General features: G+C 44.2%; 1 protein-coding gene and 1 non-coding gene across 3 annotated transcripts in view; one reads left to right on the top strand and one right to left on the bottom strand.

Annotated features, from left to right (window-relative positions):
• Positions 1–15,982, bottom strand: part of dnah1 (dynein, axonemal, heavy chain 1) — a 36,327-nt gene that overhangs the window by 1,166 nt on the left and 19,179 nt on the right. For both annotated transcript variants that reach the window (XM_086040272.1, XM_086040273.1), the window contains exons 48-77: positions 15,264–15,494; positions 14,995–15,191; positions 14,305–14,440; positions 13,956–14,164; positions 13,662–13,833; positions 13,358–13,549; positions 12,837–12,947; positions 12,569–12,754; positions 12,292–12,483; positions 11,138–11,305; positions 10,829–11,020; positions 10,468–10,599; positions 9,646–9,771; positions 9,458–9,577; positions 9,152–9,301; positions 8,502–8,662; positions 7,938–8,163; positions 7,616–7,811; positions 7,342–7,493; positions 7,071–7,267; positions 6,852–6,996; positions 5,692–5,850; positions 5,469–5,597; positions 4,669–4,839; positions 4,383–4,562; positions 3,462–3,638; positions 3,047–3,217; positions 2,765–2,895; positions 1,597–1,741; positions 85–291 (exon numbers count right to left, since the gene is read on the bottom strand). In XM_086040272.1, the coding sequence (XP_085896398.1) occupies positions 85–291; positions 1,597–1,741; positions 2,765–2,895; positions 3,047–3,217; positions 3,462–3,638; positions 4,383–4,562; positions 4,669–4,839; positions 5,469–5,597; positions 5,692–5,850; positions 6,852–6,996; positions 7,071–7,267; positions 7,342–7,493; positions 7,616–7,811; positions 7,938–8,163; positions 8,502–8,662; positions 9,152–9,301; positions 9,458–9,577; positions 9,646–9,771; positions 10,468–10,599; positions 10,829–11,020; positions 11,138–11,305; positions 12,292–12,483; positions 12,569–12,754; positions 12,837–12,947; positions 13,358–13,549; positions 13,662–13,833; positions 13,956–14,164; positions 14,305–14,440; positions 14,995–15,191; positions 15,264–15,494 (5,061 nt within the window). The remainder of the gene's footprint in view (positions 1–84; positions 292–1,596; positions 1,742–2,764; positions 2,896–3,046; positions 3,218–3,461; positions 3,639–4,382; positions 4,563–4,668; positions 4,840–5,468; positions 5,598–5,691; positions 5,851–6,851; positions 6,997–7,070; positions 7,268–7,341; positions 7,494–7,615; positions 7,812–7,937; positions 8,164–8,501; positions 8,663–9,151; positions 9,302–9,457; positions 9,578–9,645; positions 9,772–10,467; positions 10,600–10,828; positions 11,021–11,137; positions 11,306–12,291; positions 12,484–12,568; positions 12,755–12,836; positions 12,948–13,357; positions 13,550–13,661; positions 13,834–13,955; positions 14,165–14,304; positions 14,441–14,994; positions 15,192–15,263; positions 15,495–15,982) is intronic.
• trnae-cuc (transfer RNA glutamic acid (anticodon CUC)) lies at positions 315–386 on the top strand. The gene has a single exon. It is a non-coding gene; the product is annotated as a tRNA-Glu (tRNA).

Here is a 15,982-nt window from a genome sequence, read left to right as displayed (position 1 = left end):
AATAAATTATTCATTGTGTGACTGAGTGGCCCAACATGAATGTCAAGACGGACAAGGAAAAGGAACATAAAGCTCCCGTCTGACCTGAAAGTCGAATCCAATGGTGTCAATGGAGATGCCGAAGCGACGGGCATAATTCTGCAGGGTTCCGGTGAGAAAGGCTTGAGGGAAGTAGAAGCCGCTAATCCAGAAGACAGGTGGAATGCCGTTAGCGATCCATCCTTGAAGGAAACGGATCCTCTGCAGGAGGTCTGACACCCACGAGGCCAGAGGCTTCAGAGACGGGTAGGCCTGCGGGAGGGCAACACACACGGTCCCTGGTGGTCTAGTGGCTAGGATTCGGCGCTCTCACCGCCGCGGCCCGGGTTCGATTCCCGGTCAGGGAATAAGTATTTCATGAGTCAGCATATTGTGGAAAAGACTGAAAATGGCAAGGTTCCACTATTTGTTTGATCAAGATTTTTGGCCACAAAAGCGTCTGGGGGGAGGGGGCATTTGGTACTACAAAAATACAAACGCAGTCAAATCAGTTTTGTGGCAAATCTCAGTCTGACACATCCAATACTATAATTACCACCAAAGCCCCATCATTGGACTATTTGGAAAATAATTCACATTTTGTCGTTCTTTTGTCATAAAAATTCAAAGCATTAAAATGGCATTGAAAAGGTTTAATTCCTTCAAAGCTTCATTTTTGAAGTGTTCTATGAAAAAAAAAAAAAAGCTGATTTGTTTGTGTACATTTTGGCCACAAAGCTGTCAAAAGTGTTAATATTCTAGTGCAGGGGTAACCAACATGGTGCCTGCGGGTACCAGGTAGTCCCCAAGACGTGTGAGTAGCTTGTTCAAAAAAATAGCTCACCAGTGATGGGACATTGTGATTTCCCAGGAAGCCTATAGAAGGGATCGCTTGTAAAATGTAAACACTGGCAGAGACTTACAGAAATAACACATTGCATATTAATCTGTTTACCAGCGACATTGTTGATAATTACTGTGAATTGTTAAGAACAACACATAATGAAAGTAATTTTGTCATTTCAAGTGTACATTAAACAGTACCCATAAGTAGCTGTCAGTTTCAAAGAGGTTGATGACCTCATCGACTACACGTACTGTAGTGACCTCGAGAGACAGCGCTCCCAATTGTTTGTTTGTCATATATAGCCGACGTCTCCATGAAATGACGACAAAAGACGTCTCATTCGTCTTAAACGTCTCGCAGAGAGCAACACGGACGAATGAAAAAACAAGAAGAAGGCGGAAATGAGATCCACCCACTGAATCATTTCCTGAGCATCCTTGAGCAACGAACAGAACCAAAAGAAGGGGGTGTGGCTTGGACTTCCCGTTAAAGGATAATAAAAGATGATTCTTGGTCTTTTTTTTTTTGTTTTTTTGTTTTTTGTCGAGGAAGTACCTTGGGAGAGTTCAAGTGTTACGTTATGGTAATAATCCGAGCAAGCTGCAAAATTGATTCACTATATAATATAATATATCAAACAAGTTATGCAACAAACATGTGTAATGTGACCTTTGGAGCCTCATATCTTCTCGAGGGGTTGTAAATGAAATGTGTGTGCGCGAGTGTCTTGCCTTGGCCTTCCACATATCGGGCACACCATTGTTAAACAGACTGTTGGCCATCAGCTCCAGTTCTGAGGACATCACCACTAAACCTTTGAGGGCCTTCACAATATCACAGAGACTCTGAGCGATGACCTCCAGCAAATTGTTGTATCTGAAAGGCAGATAAGACACAAGGACCGCTTACCATTTTTGTCTGTCTGTGACCAGAGTTGACCCGGCTGCTGCGGTTATTGGCGTTTAGGTTATTGTTTGATAAATGCTGCTTGTGCTAGCACAAGCAATGGATTGTGTTGACTTCACACAAAAACTAAATGGGAATAAATATATGTCAAATATCCATGCGCGTATGTATCGGTATGTATTGTAAAATGTAAACATATGTGCATCAGTGCTTTCGTGAACTACCAATCAGGGTTGGGCCGCACATTTTACCAGAAGTGTACGTTATAAACAATTCGATGGGACCAGTGTTGTTTTCTTTCATTTTCAGTGCCTGGAAGTCATCCCAATACTTGTGCCATATATTGTATAATGTGTATCAATGTTTAGTATTGTGGTGAAGAATCTACTGACCATTTCCACTGTTTGTATTTTTTTTCAAATTTAATTTGTGGGGAAAAAAAATGTGCAATGATCAAACAAATATGTATTATTTGTGATAAGCATTTGTGTATCGCATGTTTTGGAAAATCTAATAATAATCTGTTTCGTTTTTTTTTTTTTTAGATTCAGGATAGTGGGCCACTTTGAGCGGAAGCCGATCCCAAGCCAGCAACATGAAAGTCAGCTATGTGAAACGATACACTTCAAATGATATCTGATCCATCAATAGTTGAGTAGAAGCAAGACAGTTGAAAAATATGTTCAACTCGGTCTGTTGCGAAGTTGCAATATTTTGGTATTTTCTCTACTTATGTTAATGTCTGTGTTCATTATTATTTCCAGTCTAAAGATGTTGATATGATGGTATTTCCACTATGCCCCCCCCCACACACACACACACATTAGGTACTTTAAAGTTTGATGGCATTCCACAAACTGGATGAAATTTTACCTCCTTTCGGGAAGCACGATGTTCTAGAAATGGTGAGTGTCAACTTTTTTAATGGTGACTTGTTTAAGCCACGACGGAGGTCTGAAAATCTGACAGAAAAGCGAGATATACTTCTGTTACCTGATGACCTCCTGCATGAGCACCGTGTTCATGGACTCTTCATAGAGCACGGGGTACTTTTCCGTCACCTCCTGAATATCAAAAGGCTGTGGGACCTTCACCACGATGCCTGCTACGATCTCCTCCACTATCTGTGGGACAGGAAGAGGTCGCTCACTGTTACACACACACACACTCTACTGTGTCTTCACCAGTCACAAACAAACGAGGCAGTGAATCCCCCATATGAGATGACAGCGGGCTGTTGTGACAGCAAATGACGCAGGTGACGGAAATGAATACCTCCTCCAGCGTTTTGCCGCCAGCCGACGCAGTTCGAGGCTGGAGGCGCAGCACAGCGCCCAGCAGAGCAAACGTCTCATTCTGAGCAAAGCTGATGTTAGCGTTGTCGTGGAGACCAAAGATCTCAGGTGTATCATTGATGGGCAGACTGTGGACGTATGCCAGGTAACCCTAAGGCGTGAAAGCGCACGAACAAACTTGACCAAACCCGTGCATTCTAAGTAGAGGTTTGTGTTGTAAAAAGAAATACAATTTTAAAAAAAAAATTGTGAATCATCACATTTGCACCACAGACGCCACGCAACCTATTTTGCTTTGTGATAGGTAACAAAGAGCAAAGAAAACATTAAGACTGCTGGTGAAATGGAGAATAACATCCTGGACAAGCCCGACAGTCGGTGCAAATAAAACGAACCTTGACGTCCACATTTGTTTCGATCTGTCGGTAAACTCCAGATTCCGAGTAAATGTGATCCTCTTTGAGCACAGCAGGACAGTAGAAATCTTCCAGCACACTGAGGAGACAGCGTCTGTCCCACTCATCTGTCACACGGCCCCCATAATTGATCTCCCCTGCGGTGTATTTCAGCACCTGGACGGAAAATGGGCCAATGAAGGAGACCGTGAATGTGCATGAGAGAATCATCTGAGTGTAGAAGAAAGGCCAAGATGTTGTTTGTTTACAGAATCAAGGGAAGACGATGCGGATGTAAAATGCTTCCTAGGAATAACAAACTATGACTTGCTCAGATTAGTTTAGGATTTGGTTTCAATGGATTTTCAAAGTTAAAGCGGGAAGTCAACCCGAAAAAAAATTCACAACAATATGTTCTTTGAGCCTTCACTAGTTAAAACCTGGCATTCTGATGAGTATTGCGTTTGTGGAATATGAGTTAAGCAGTAAAATCCACCCATTTTTGTCCATGTCAGGGGGCGGCCATTTTGTCACTTGCAGTCGACTGAAAATGACATCACAACTACTCAAGGTTCAGATAACAACCAATCATAGCTCATCTGTTTTCTGAATCTGAGCCATGACTGCTCGTTATCTGAGGCCTGAGCAACTGTGATGTCATTTTCAGTCGCCAGCAGGTGGCAAAATGGCCGCCCCCCTGACATGGACAAAAACGGGTGGCATAGAACATATTCTTGTAAAGAAAAATTGGGGTGTTGACTTCCTTTTAAAATAAATTACAAATGCATAATCTGTCATACACATTCTGTACATAATGAACACAACTGCAGATAGGAAGCTGCACACAAATAAAAGAAGGGACAAAGTCATGCTGATGAAAAGCCTCAAACACGTCTTGTTGAACGCGTCAAATGCAGTCACCTTGTAAGGAATGTTATCGTACTCATCCAGAAACATTTTGAGTTGGCTGATGCAGATGTTCAGATCGCCATCGGTGAACTCGTAGGGAATATTGAAGCCCAACGGGCCAAACTTCCTTCGCTCAAGAGCAATTCCGTGGAACAAACAGAGAGACAGGAGCAACGACTTCAGGTGTGATACCTGGAGCCAACAAAACAGAGGCAACATGTTTTTTTTTTTGTTTTTTTTAAATGAAAATAAAGGGCAAGAGATTTATTATCACGAGAGGACTGTGGGAGAACGGCACCTTGTTGGAGGAATTAATAAAATCATTGGTGAGCTTGAGGTACGTTTTCTGTAGGTTGGCCTTGATTCCTTTGGGCAGCTCAATCGTCATCTTTGTCCCGTTTTGCAGAATGGACACTGGGAACCGATTGCTGGGCAGGCTTGTGAGCCACAAACGGAAATCTTTGTGTACCTGTGACATAGCAAAAATAATCGTTTCAACAGCTAAATTTAGTGGGGTGGGGAAAAAAAAGTGTTTCAGGCTAGGTTCACACCGCAGGTCTTAGTGCTGAATTCGGATTTTTTGAAAAAAAAATCATATTTTTTTTGTGTAAGCGTTCATATTACATTATGAATGTAAGTAAATTTGCGGAAGTAAATGTGCTCCAGCGGGGCAGGGCATTTGTACAGTCAAGCGATTAGGTAGCAGGTAGAAATAAATACAGTATTTGGGGATAATGACGAGGCGAGGCTTTAACATCTCATTTCATGGAGACATCACTAACGATGACGTCACGCCTTAACCGTGCGTAAAAAATGAACGTATCTGAGCCGTGGCTGAATTACTACGATCGCCATAAATGTCCACTTTATGCTTCATGTTCAATACCGCGAACGCTTTGGAAAAGATCGGATACGTTTCCGATCCAGGACCACATAAGAAAGCGACCCAGGTCGCATTTGAAAAAAATCGGAATTGAGCCGTTCAGACTGTCATAAAAAAAAAAATAAAAATTAAGATATGGCATATGGGCAAAAAGATCCGATCTGGGACGCATTTGCCTGCGGCGTGAACCTAGCCTCAGTTTCAGTTTCAGAAACCTTTAGGTCGATGTTCTCAATAAGGCTTTCCAGCGACGGCATCCAGCTGGGTGCCAGGTGACAATTCTGAAAGAAGACCCATTGACCTCTTTCCATGGCTGTGCGCATCAGGGCTTCAGCCAAGGGGCCCTGAAAGCCGCAGAGAGCCGAGGGGGAGAGTGCAGCTGAACGCGGGGCTTACACCGACGGGATCATGCGTGTTCCGTGTGCGCGAGTGTTCAACCTGGCCTTGGCCCAGGGAGATGGCAGTCATTTTCTTGGAGAAGTGCATGGCGTCAGCAAACTTGTAGAGGTCGGAAGCTGGGTCAGTGCCCGGAGACAAAACAAAGATGAGCGGGGAGGACGGAGACGACTCCTTAAAGACCACCGCTAAGTCGGATGTCTGGAAAAGAGATGGGGGGAAAATACGGCCACAAAATAAAACTCGCAACTGCGGACAATTTCTTCATCCGTTCGATATCAACTAATTCACTGCCAGACATTTTCAGACCCTCTTTTACCCTAATGTTTGAGAAAAATTGAAAATAATTAGGGCTGTCAAAGTTAAAGCAGTAAATATTGAGATTAATTTAAATTTTGTAACGCACTAAAAAAAAAATTTTACTCAGTTAACTCAGTTTTATTTCATTCCTGTAGCAGCTGACCTCTGCTCACCGTGCAGCCAAATTTAGAAGAAGGTCACTGTCGCAAAGACCGACTTTTACGTGGTTTTTCTTTAAAAAGTTGCTCGATGGCTCACTGGAGAAATCCAAAATAATTTGCACACTTCGAAAAGCCAAATTCAAATACCATATTAGTTGTACGTCTTTGGTGTATTGTTGAACTGTTGTGTTTTATACAATACAATACAACTTTATTTTTATAGCGCATTTCATAACAGCTACAGCTGTAACAAAAGCACTTTAGATTACACCACCAAAACAGCAATAATATAACAAGTGAAAGCAATAAATTAAAACACAAAATACCGTTTACAATAGACACCGGGAAACAGCAGAAAACCTTCAGTCTCATGTCGGATCAAAAGCTGGAAATATAATCGTATTCAAGGATCAAAGAAAGCTATTAGAACAGTCTTTGACTCAAAATAAAGTTTACATTTTTTTCCATACTAATTCTAAGATTTTACTGAAGTAAATGTCGGTTCCAAGCTTTGTAAAAAATTGTAGTTGAAAAATACGATTAATCGTAATTAATTATGGATAATTTCGCGATTAATTAGTTAAAAAAAAAAATTTATCATTTAACAGCACTAAAGATGATATAAATTAGTTCCTGGGATTGAATGGCAAGACTGTGAAAATTTGTCAATGGCAGACAATGAGTTAAACTAGTGAACTGGACGAAAATGAAAAAGCGACAATGGACAAAAAGGAATAATACCTGCGGTTCTATGAAGCGCTGGCCCAGCTTAACGGAGACAAAATCCTGTATGCCTTGAACCAGACAGTCGGCCCTCAGGCAGCGCAGAACCAACAGCTTTTGAAAGCGGTCCAGTGTTGCGTTCCACTCGCCAGGCAGAGGCTCTCTAAACGTACGCAAAAAGACAACCCGTTCCATATTGACGCCTTCTGTCGATTCCGTCGGAGCATCACTCTTTGCCTGTGTGGAATGTTGCTGTCAAAGATGTTCTTGAAGTCCGGCAGGTGCTGGTCAAAAGTGGACGCCAGGTCTTTGTAGGTCTCCAGTACACTGAGGCCCAGGATGTCCTTCCAGGCACGGTCCGACAGCCAGCTAACGGCCGGGTTGGCGAGTTCCTGGTTGGGCATGCCTCCCGATAACAAGTTACGCCACTCGGCCTGACGGAAAAACCGAAGCAATCCATGTGACTCGCTTGCAATCAATTGGGACGCGCAAGCGTCATTTTGCTCACCATGTCGATTTCGCCATCATTCATTAGGATGCGAGCGCAAAGGAGAAAGGCAAACATGAGCTTGTGCTTCTCAAACAAGCTGCGACACACATTGCAGTACAGACTGAAGGTGAAATATTCATTAATGTTCTCGATGCGCTGCTCCACCGTGTCTGCGGGCAAAAAGAAACAGTCGGTGGACGCCGATGAAATCGGAGAATCCCCAAATCTCTGAAACTGGTCCAAAACGATACGAATGACACGGAATGAGATTGACAGAGGCTCGTCTCTCTACCTGCTCGCTGAGCATTGGCGATGCCAACCATGAAGATGCCAAGGAACCACTCCAGCGAGTATTGGTACATGGGATCAACGTTGGACAAGTCCGATACACAGAAGAAAAGAATCTGCGTGCGCACGGCCACCGGCACGTACGTCAGACGCGTGGCGTCAATGTCCTTCTCGGTCTCCTCTGCCACCAGCACTTTGGCCTGACAAAAAAAAAAACAACAACAAAAAAAAAACACGCTTCGTACAAAAAAAAAAAGACAATCGTACAATAACCAACTCAGTTGCCCGTGAAAAACTATTTGCGAGTGCCGTGTGCTGTGTCCAACCTGGATCTCGCCAGCTTTGACTTTGGACGCTTCCAAAACTTGAATGAGCTCCTGATTGTCCACCGGGTTTCCTTCCGAGGAGCTGAGACGGAACAGGATCTCATCCTCGATATCTTTCAGCTCCTGCTTCATTTTGGCGTTGCTGACGATCAACTGGTTCTTTGCCGTTTCCAGTTCTGGACGTTCTGCCGCCACCACTTGGGCCAGCAGCTGGTCTTCCAAACCACTGAAAATACACAATCGCCATATTCAGGGTCATCCATTCAAACGATTGAAATCAATAGAATTTATTAAGCAGTTAAGGGTCGTACCGTAAATAATATAAAGACTGCATGTTGCGTGTGTGCGTGAGAAAGCATGTACAATGTTGCTTTTAAATTCACCGGATTTGCTTCACATTGCGCAATCAATGTTTTGTTTTAGGATGTGAATATTCTTTGAACATCTTTTTAGCAGTGGAGTACTTCTTAATTATGTTTTTTTTTTTTTTCTTTCAGCAGGAAAAGTACAAATCTGTGCCGTAAACAAAAACAAAATATTATAGCTGTAAAGAATGAGCGTTACCTTGGTGACAGCGTGAAGTTGATGAGGGTGACTTTAGTGGACACCTCTGGCGAGTAGTGTGGGTTTGGCAACTTGGTGGTGATGTAAAACTTGAAACTCTCATGGTATGGGATGGTCGAGTCGCCCAGCTTCAGTTTTAAGCTGCCTTGCTCTTTAAATGTCTAAAGGCCAACAGGTGTGTTCAGCGGTGTAATGTCATGCACGAAAGCAATTTCAAGTGCAAACCCTGAGCGAAACTCAAACAGTGAGAGGAACTCGAGAAAAGCGTGTTTGGGGTTGTGTCATCCATGCATACCCCAAATGACCTCCACCCCACCCTATTTTTTTCCGAGAAGATAACAAGACTGCCTGGTAGCCGAGCAAAAGAAAATGTGAGGCCTTTTTAGTTCGATCACAGGGATGTGGTCCAACAAATTGTAAATAAAACAGAATCAGTCCCCAAAATGCTACGCTAGGTTCAATTCAAAATATGGTAGTATGCTAGCCTTTAGGCTACATTTACCATAACCAAGGTTAAGTGCATGTCATTCATTGCTAAATCTAGAATAAGCATAGCGGCCCCTCAAAAACCTGCGTAAATGATAGCGGCCATCAGCTCTCCCTTCGCGCTGCCACTTCACACTTTCATCATCAAGTGTTCGTGTGTTCACCTGCTGCAGCAAAACGGGTTCAAGAGCAGGATCCAGGTCCTCTTCTATATTCTCCAGCAAGCAGGGTTTACCAAAGCGAATTGCATTTTCAAGACTGCGGAGGAAATCCCGGTCGCTGAGCTTGATGATCTCCAATCCACTGTCCCGCTCCTGGTCGACAGAGTGCGTCTCATCACGGACAGAATGGATGCAATCAAGGCTTCAAATCTTAAGAAGTGCATACAAGACTTTTTGCCGCGGATTCTCTGTGGCAGGGACACGTTTTTACGGCGAGAATTGCATTTTCGGTGTGAAGGCACAACGCACCATGCTTTTGATCCACGTGTTGGCTTGCCCTTGAGGATCAATGAAGAGAGCCCAGCGGAGGGAATACTGGGCAATGACGGCATTCTCCACCGACAGGTTGTCCTTCGGCAGACCCGAGAGCTGTTTTCATCGACAGACAGCAGCGTGAGGCTCGAATGGGAAAACGAACCATTGAAGTCAATTCCGACCTGCCAGGAGCGGATCTTGACGGGATCTCCGAGAGTGGTTATGAGATTGGGGGCGTCAGTGTGCGGAACGTTTAACTCCTTGAAACATCGCAGCCAAATCTCTGCCATGGCTGCCCGGTAGGAGCCCTACAAGCACAAAAACAGAGCTTGTCCATTTAGATTATGCAACCGTGCGTCATTCACTCACTTGTGTACAAGTCTTAAAACAAAACAAAACACATTTAAAGCAACACCGTGTCACGTGTCAGTTTTTGTTGGTTATGGCGGCGCCATGTGGACAAAGGCGGTAGTGTTTTGACAAAAGTCAACCACATTCGTCGTGAAATCCTGAGCTCTCGCTGGCCTGCAAATTGGACTGAATTACATTTCTATTTCCAGTTACTGTGTGAAAGATGAATAGTGATGAGGTCATGATATTAATTTGGTTTAAACAATACTTTTTTTTTTTTTTTTTTTTTTTTTTTTAGGGCTTCTGCCATGACACCAGTAATAGCGCGTAGACGTTTGGCTCAACTTCCGTCCTTATAGCGAAAGGAGGAAGTGACATATGCCGTAAAGCAATTCAGGATATTTGTATATTTTTTTTGTGTGCCATTTTTTGCCCCCATCCTCCTCAAAGTTGCTTAGAGCCAGTAAAAACGATACAGACCCCCCCAGGGCATGACAAAAGAGTTGTGGAAAAAAACAAATATGAAGGTTGAATTCTTGCCCGGTGCTGCTTTAATTTTACTCCACGAGCTATAAAAACTCAGAGAATATAACAAAACCTATTGTAGAAGATTCTGGTTTCTCCCTTTCCTTTAATGGTGTGGTGAAACTTACGGTGAAGGGTCCCAGGTACGATACGTATCCCGCAGACATCAGCACGTCACCTGCCACATTACTGACCATGTATTCCAGATGGAGCACCGTCTCTTTCCAGCGTGTTTTCTCATCTGCCAGTCCGGCGATAAGCTGAAGGACAAAGCGAATCGTCAACATGGACCAGCCAGGTCAAAAGCAGTCATCAAGATTCCAGCGCTACGCGTACAAACAAAATTACGAGAAGTACAAGTACAGGTTGATTGTTACTCCAGCAGGTTAGCATCATTTCAGCACAGCTAATTCCATCGCATGAGCGTGTTGAGTGATTTTATGTACAAAAAAAAAAAAAAAAATCAAGTTTCTCATTGCTTCCTCTCACCTTGTCTGCTCGAACCAGACGTATCTCACACAGTTGATACTTGTTGTCCAGCTCATTTTTCTTGGCCAGGCAGTCTTGGTACTTGGCCTGCAGCGCCGCGATCCCGCTCTCCACGGCGGCTTGCATTTCTTTCGCGGCTTTCAGACTTCTCTGGGACTCATCATACTCCTCCTGGGCTGCCTTGAGAGCTTGCTGTGCAAATAGAGATAAGGTTTGCCTGTTGAAACGATGCACTCAGAGTGGCGTCACACACCGTGCGCACGGTCAAATCCAGACTCAGCGAGTCAAACACAGAGCCCGTGTTTTTACCCTTTTCGGCTCCACACCCTTGGCCACAAAGTGATAAAGGTGCATGGCTCGAACCCACTGACAAATTGAGGTACAGGCTTTGGAGACTTTGGCGATGGCGGCAGGCTGGAATTCTTCGTTATCTATGTAAGGCTGCACCAAAGCTATCACTCTTTCTGGGATGTTCTCCTGCAGAAATATCAAGTGGAAGAAACGGTTGAGTCGTTTTTTTAACGATGCAGCCGCAAAAAGTGAATGCCTGAAACACAGGGTAATGTTTTCAGGTGTGACACAGCCAAAATGGCTTGGCTGAACTAGCCTTGGAATTATCCAGATTTTAATGTAAAATGTGAATAAAAGTTGCTCTGGTGACATGTTACCTTGCTACACAGCACCATAAACTGTTATTATTCTTACCCGTGCTACTTTCATGCGGATACTGCTAAATCCACATAACAAAATTAAAAGGTCAGATGTTTTTTATTTATTTTATTTATTTTTTGATAAAGTGAAAATCAACCCCAATTTTTTTTTTCAAGAATATTTTCTATGCAGGCTAGTCTAATGACGGTATTCTGATTAACATTGCATTTTTGTAATATGAGTTAAGCAGCAAAATCCACCCATTTTTAGCCATCTCAGCGGGCGGCCATTTTGTCACTTTCTGTCGACCGAAAATGACATCACAATCGCTCACGGCTCAAGTAACAACCAATCACGGCTCAGCTTCAGAAAACAGGTGAGCCGTGATTGGTTGGTACCTGAGCCCTGAGCAGTTGTGATGTCATTTTCAGTTGACAGAAAGTGACAAAATGGCCGCCCCCTGAGATGGCTCAAAACGTATACCATATTCCACAAACGCAAAATTAATCAGAATGCCATGTTTCAACTAATGGGCCTGCGTAGAACATAGTCTTGAAAATAAATGTTTGGGTTGACCTCCCCCTTTAAGCAATTTTTCAATGAGATAAAAAAAAACACGAATAATTATATTTTATTCAACCAAAAAAATGCTTAATTATTGCAACAAACATTGCAGGGTTGTTGATCATTTGAAGAATCGGTGGGCAGGATTAAAGGCGAGAGTATATGTGCATCTGCATACTGTGCCCACCCTCGCTATCAAGAAGTGTATACAACACAATAAACAAGATGGAATGTGCATGTAACGCTACCTTATCATAGCCAAAAAGGCTATCCAGAAACTTGCCAGGGTCCTGTAGTAATACTTTTCCAGGTTCCCAGTAGTCATCAACCTTGGTTCCAGGTTTTTCTCCAGGCACCTTCTTCGGTTTGACGTCCCTCATAATGCACACAGCCTCAATCACCAGCTTCACCCCTGCAGGAGGACGCTGCATGGCTCGCACCTACGGAGGCAGTCCGCAATTGAAAAACAAAGCCAAGTTGGAGTTGGCCATGTGCGGGGACGTCCAGCAAATCCAAGTGTGTGACCTCAGTGACGTCATTCTTGTTGAGTGACTTGAGGCTGGTGGTTGCGGCATCCAGGGCTGGCAGGGCCTCGTCCAGATCCCTCTGCGCATCGGTGGCAATTTCCCCCGCGACGCGGGCCTTCTCCGAAGCTTTGGCTTCTTCTTCTTGCACCGACTTCCGCGTCTCCTCTGCAATCACCGAGTCTTTCTGCCATGGCGAAACGGACGCTTGATTACGTTTGTAGTCACATGACGCACGACGCATTCAAAGACGTCGCATTTTCCCTTACTTTGATGGTTTCCATCGTGACCTCGGTTTCCCTTGCAGCCTCCTCCAAAAGAGGCCTCATCACCTCCTGCTCCTCTTGCATCTTACTCACATCCTCTGCCGTGCTGAGAAGCTACACAATCGGAACGCACATTCAGTCCCAAAAGACTTTTTAGTAGGGGTGTAACGATTCACTCAAGCCCTGATTCGATTCGATTTTCAGCTCCTGATTCGATTCTTTAAAATATTTACATCATTTGATCTACACGTTCAAAATGTGCTATGTATCTGGAATGAAAAAAACGTTTCAAGACATAATTTTCGAGGTGAATTTAATCAACTCCATTTTTCAAATTATCAAATCGATTAATCGAGACAAATCGATTTTTAAATTGATTTTCGATTAATCGTTACATCCCTACTTTTTAGTGGAGAATATTTAACACGCAATCAAAGCGAAGCCCTCCAATCCAAAGGTGTGACGTTGCAAGATGAACAAACGCATAAAAGGTGTCGCGCGTCCTCCGGGTGGGGGGGGCTTGCCTTGTCCAGACCGGTCCTCATGCGCTCACGAGCATGACACAGCTCTTGCTTCTTGCGTCCAATGAGATTCGAGAAGATATTCAGCAGTTCCAGGTAGCTCTTTGGTGTCACGTAGTTTTGGCGAGAAAGCTCAGCCAGGAACTGTTCACACTTCTGGGCCACAATCTGGTGGATCTTCATGCACATTATTGTCTGGAAAAAGAAAAAAAAAATGTCTTTGTTGGTGGCTCCACACAAGAAAAAGCAAATCTCTATTTCTATCATTTCCTCCCATGATAAAGGAAAACACAAATAGCATCCTCACCAGTCCGTCCATGATTTCGGGGCAGGCTTCTAGCTCGGGCAACTCATTAAGTAGCGAAGTGGCCACGGCTTGCAGAGCCTCATCGGGCCATGCACTGAACCAGTCGATGGTGCAACACGTTACCAGTGAGGGAAACTGCCTCAGCCTTGCACGAAACACTTCCCCGATGGGACTTTGAAGAATGGCAAAAGGGGCGGGGATGATATTGAATGAAAACGGAAAAGAACGCAGACACACTTCTGTTCACTTGCTTTGAAAGAAAAAAAAAAAAACAACACCGAAGGGACTGTTTACCTCATGCAGAGGACCGTGTGAATGTTAGTGCGCACTCTTTTCAGGTAAGCGGCCATCAGGTTGGATTTGGTTGGCTGCTGGGCCAACTCTTGGACCACCGGCTTCATGGACGCCAGGATGCGCTCCTGCTCGTCTGACGCGTACAAGTTGGGAACGTCGCCCGAGTTCAAAATGCTGTTGATGTCTTCCAGGAATGACTCACTTTTAATCTGGCGAGGAAAGAATGCAAATTGTTTGCATTCCCAGACCAATTTCACAACATCGCTGCAATGAGGATGTAGGATGTCACGCTTTTCACACAACTTTCAACACACGGTCGCGGTGCGGTGCAAAAGAGACGAGCCAAAACCTGAGTGTCCACAAAAAGGAAGGTGATCTGCTGGTTATGAATGCCAGCTTTCATCATGATGCTTTTAATGTCCTCCCGCCACTCGAGCTGACCATAATTCTTTGAAAGCTCAATCTGGAAACACTTGTACTCGGATCTGAAATAACAACAAATAAGACAACAATGTAGAAGTTGCAGCTCATTAAAGTGGATATCACAAAATATATATATTTTCTTCAAGAACATGTTCCCAGCAGGCCCACTAGTTGAAACACGGCATTCCGATGAATATTGCGTTTGTGGAATATAACAAAATGCACCCGTTGTTTAGCCATATCAGGGGGCGGCCATTTTGTCACTTCTGTCGACTGAAAATGACATCACAGTTGCTCAGGTAACGACCAATCACGGCTGACCGGTTTTCTGAAGCTGAGCCGTGACTGGTGATGTCATTTTCAGTCGACAGAAGTGACAAAATTAAGTGGAAAAAAAAAAGAGGTCGATTTTGCTGCTTAACTCATATTCCACAAACGCAATATTCATCCGAATGCCGTGTTTCAACCAGTGGGCTTGCCGGGAACATATTCTTGAAAAAAAATATACGTTTGGGTTGACGTCCGCTTTAAAACGTGTTTTCAACATGAATGTATTTCTGATTTCTCCCGCTAAGACCTTTCAGGGGGGATGACGTGCGAAATGCGGGACTCTCACATATATGAGGCAAGCTTAGTGAGGGACTGTCGTCCACTGCCGCCGACTCCGAGCAGCAGGGCGTTGCCCAACGGCTGGCGCAGGACGCGTCCGATTCGGCAGACGTGCTCGATGGCGTCCATAAAGAGCACAAGCTTCATCTTGGGCGTGCAGTTCTGGTTGTAGTCTTCCATGTACTCCATCATAACATCTTCCAACTATCAAACATCGCCATGAAGCAGGAAGCTCACCACATTTCATATGCGGGCGCAGCCGTTTGCTCTGCTCACCTTTTCCTTGTCATCGATGAAGGTGTAGACTTTGTGCAGTGCGCCGGGCACCATGAAATCGCCGTACAGGACGGGCTGGCACGGCACCACCACGTCAAAATCGCAACCAAACTCCTGAATGAATTCCTTCAGCAGTGAGTTGAACCACTCGCGGTCTTCGGCACACACCAAACGGTCCTGGAACACCCGGCAGTTTTCGTGGTACCACAGCTGAAGCAGCATCTCTTTGTTCTAAGATCAAGCAAAAATGATTTCATCTTTTAGCACCTGATGCCAGTCCAGGCCGGGGGGGGGGGGGGGGGGGGGTTAGTGCCCACCAACGGACATGCTCCGCCCACCCAAAGAAAACTGGATGTAGTTCGGATGAATAGTGCATAAAAAAAAAATCAAAATCAAATCAAGTTGTATTTGTTTAGCCCAAATCACAACAACAGTTATCTCAGTTAAAAAGTCAACCCAAACATTTTTTTTTTTCAAGAATATGTTCCCCAGCAGGCCCACTAGTTGAAACACAGCATTCCTCATTGATTTTTCGTTTGTGAGACTATAAATTAAGCAGGCAAACGCACTCGTTTTTAGCCATCTCCGGGGGCGGCCATTTCTTCTTCCGTCGACTGAAAATGACATCACGACTGCTCACAACGACCAATCACGCGTGACCTGTTTTCTGAATCTGAGCCGTGATTGGTCACTGTGAGCAGTCGTGATGTCATTTTCAG

This window comes from Filicampus tigris, chromosome 9, assembly GCF_054856515.1.
Source record: "Filicampus tigris isolate MCC_2025a chromosome 9, RoL_Ftig_1.0, whole genome shotgun sequence".
NCBI lineage: Eukaryota > Metazoa > Chordata > Actinopteri > Syngnathiformes > Syngnathidae > Filicampus > Filicampus tigris.
This window is presented reverse-complemented; position numbering and strand designations above follow the sequence as displayed.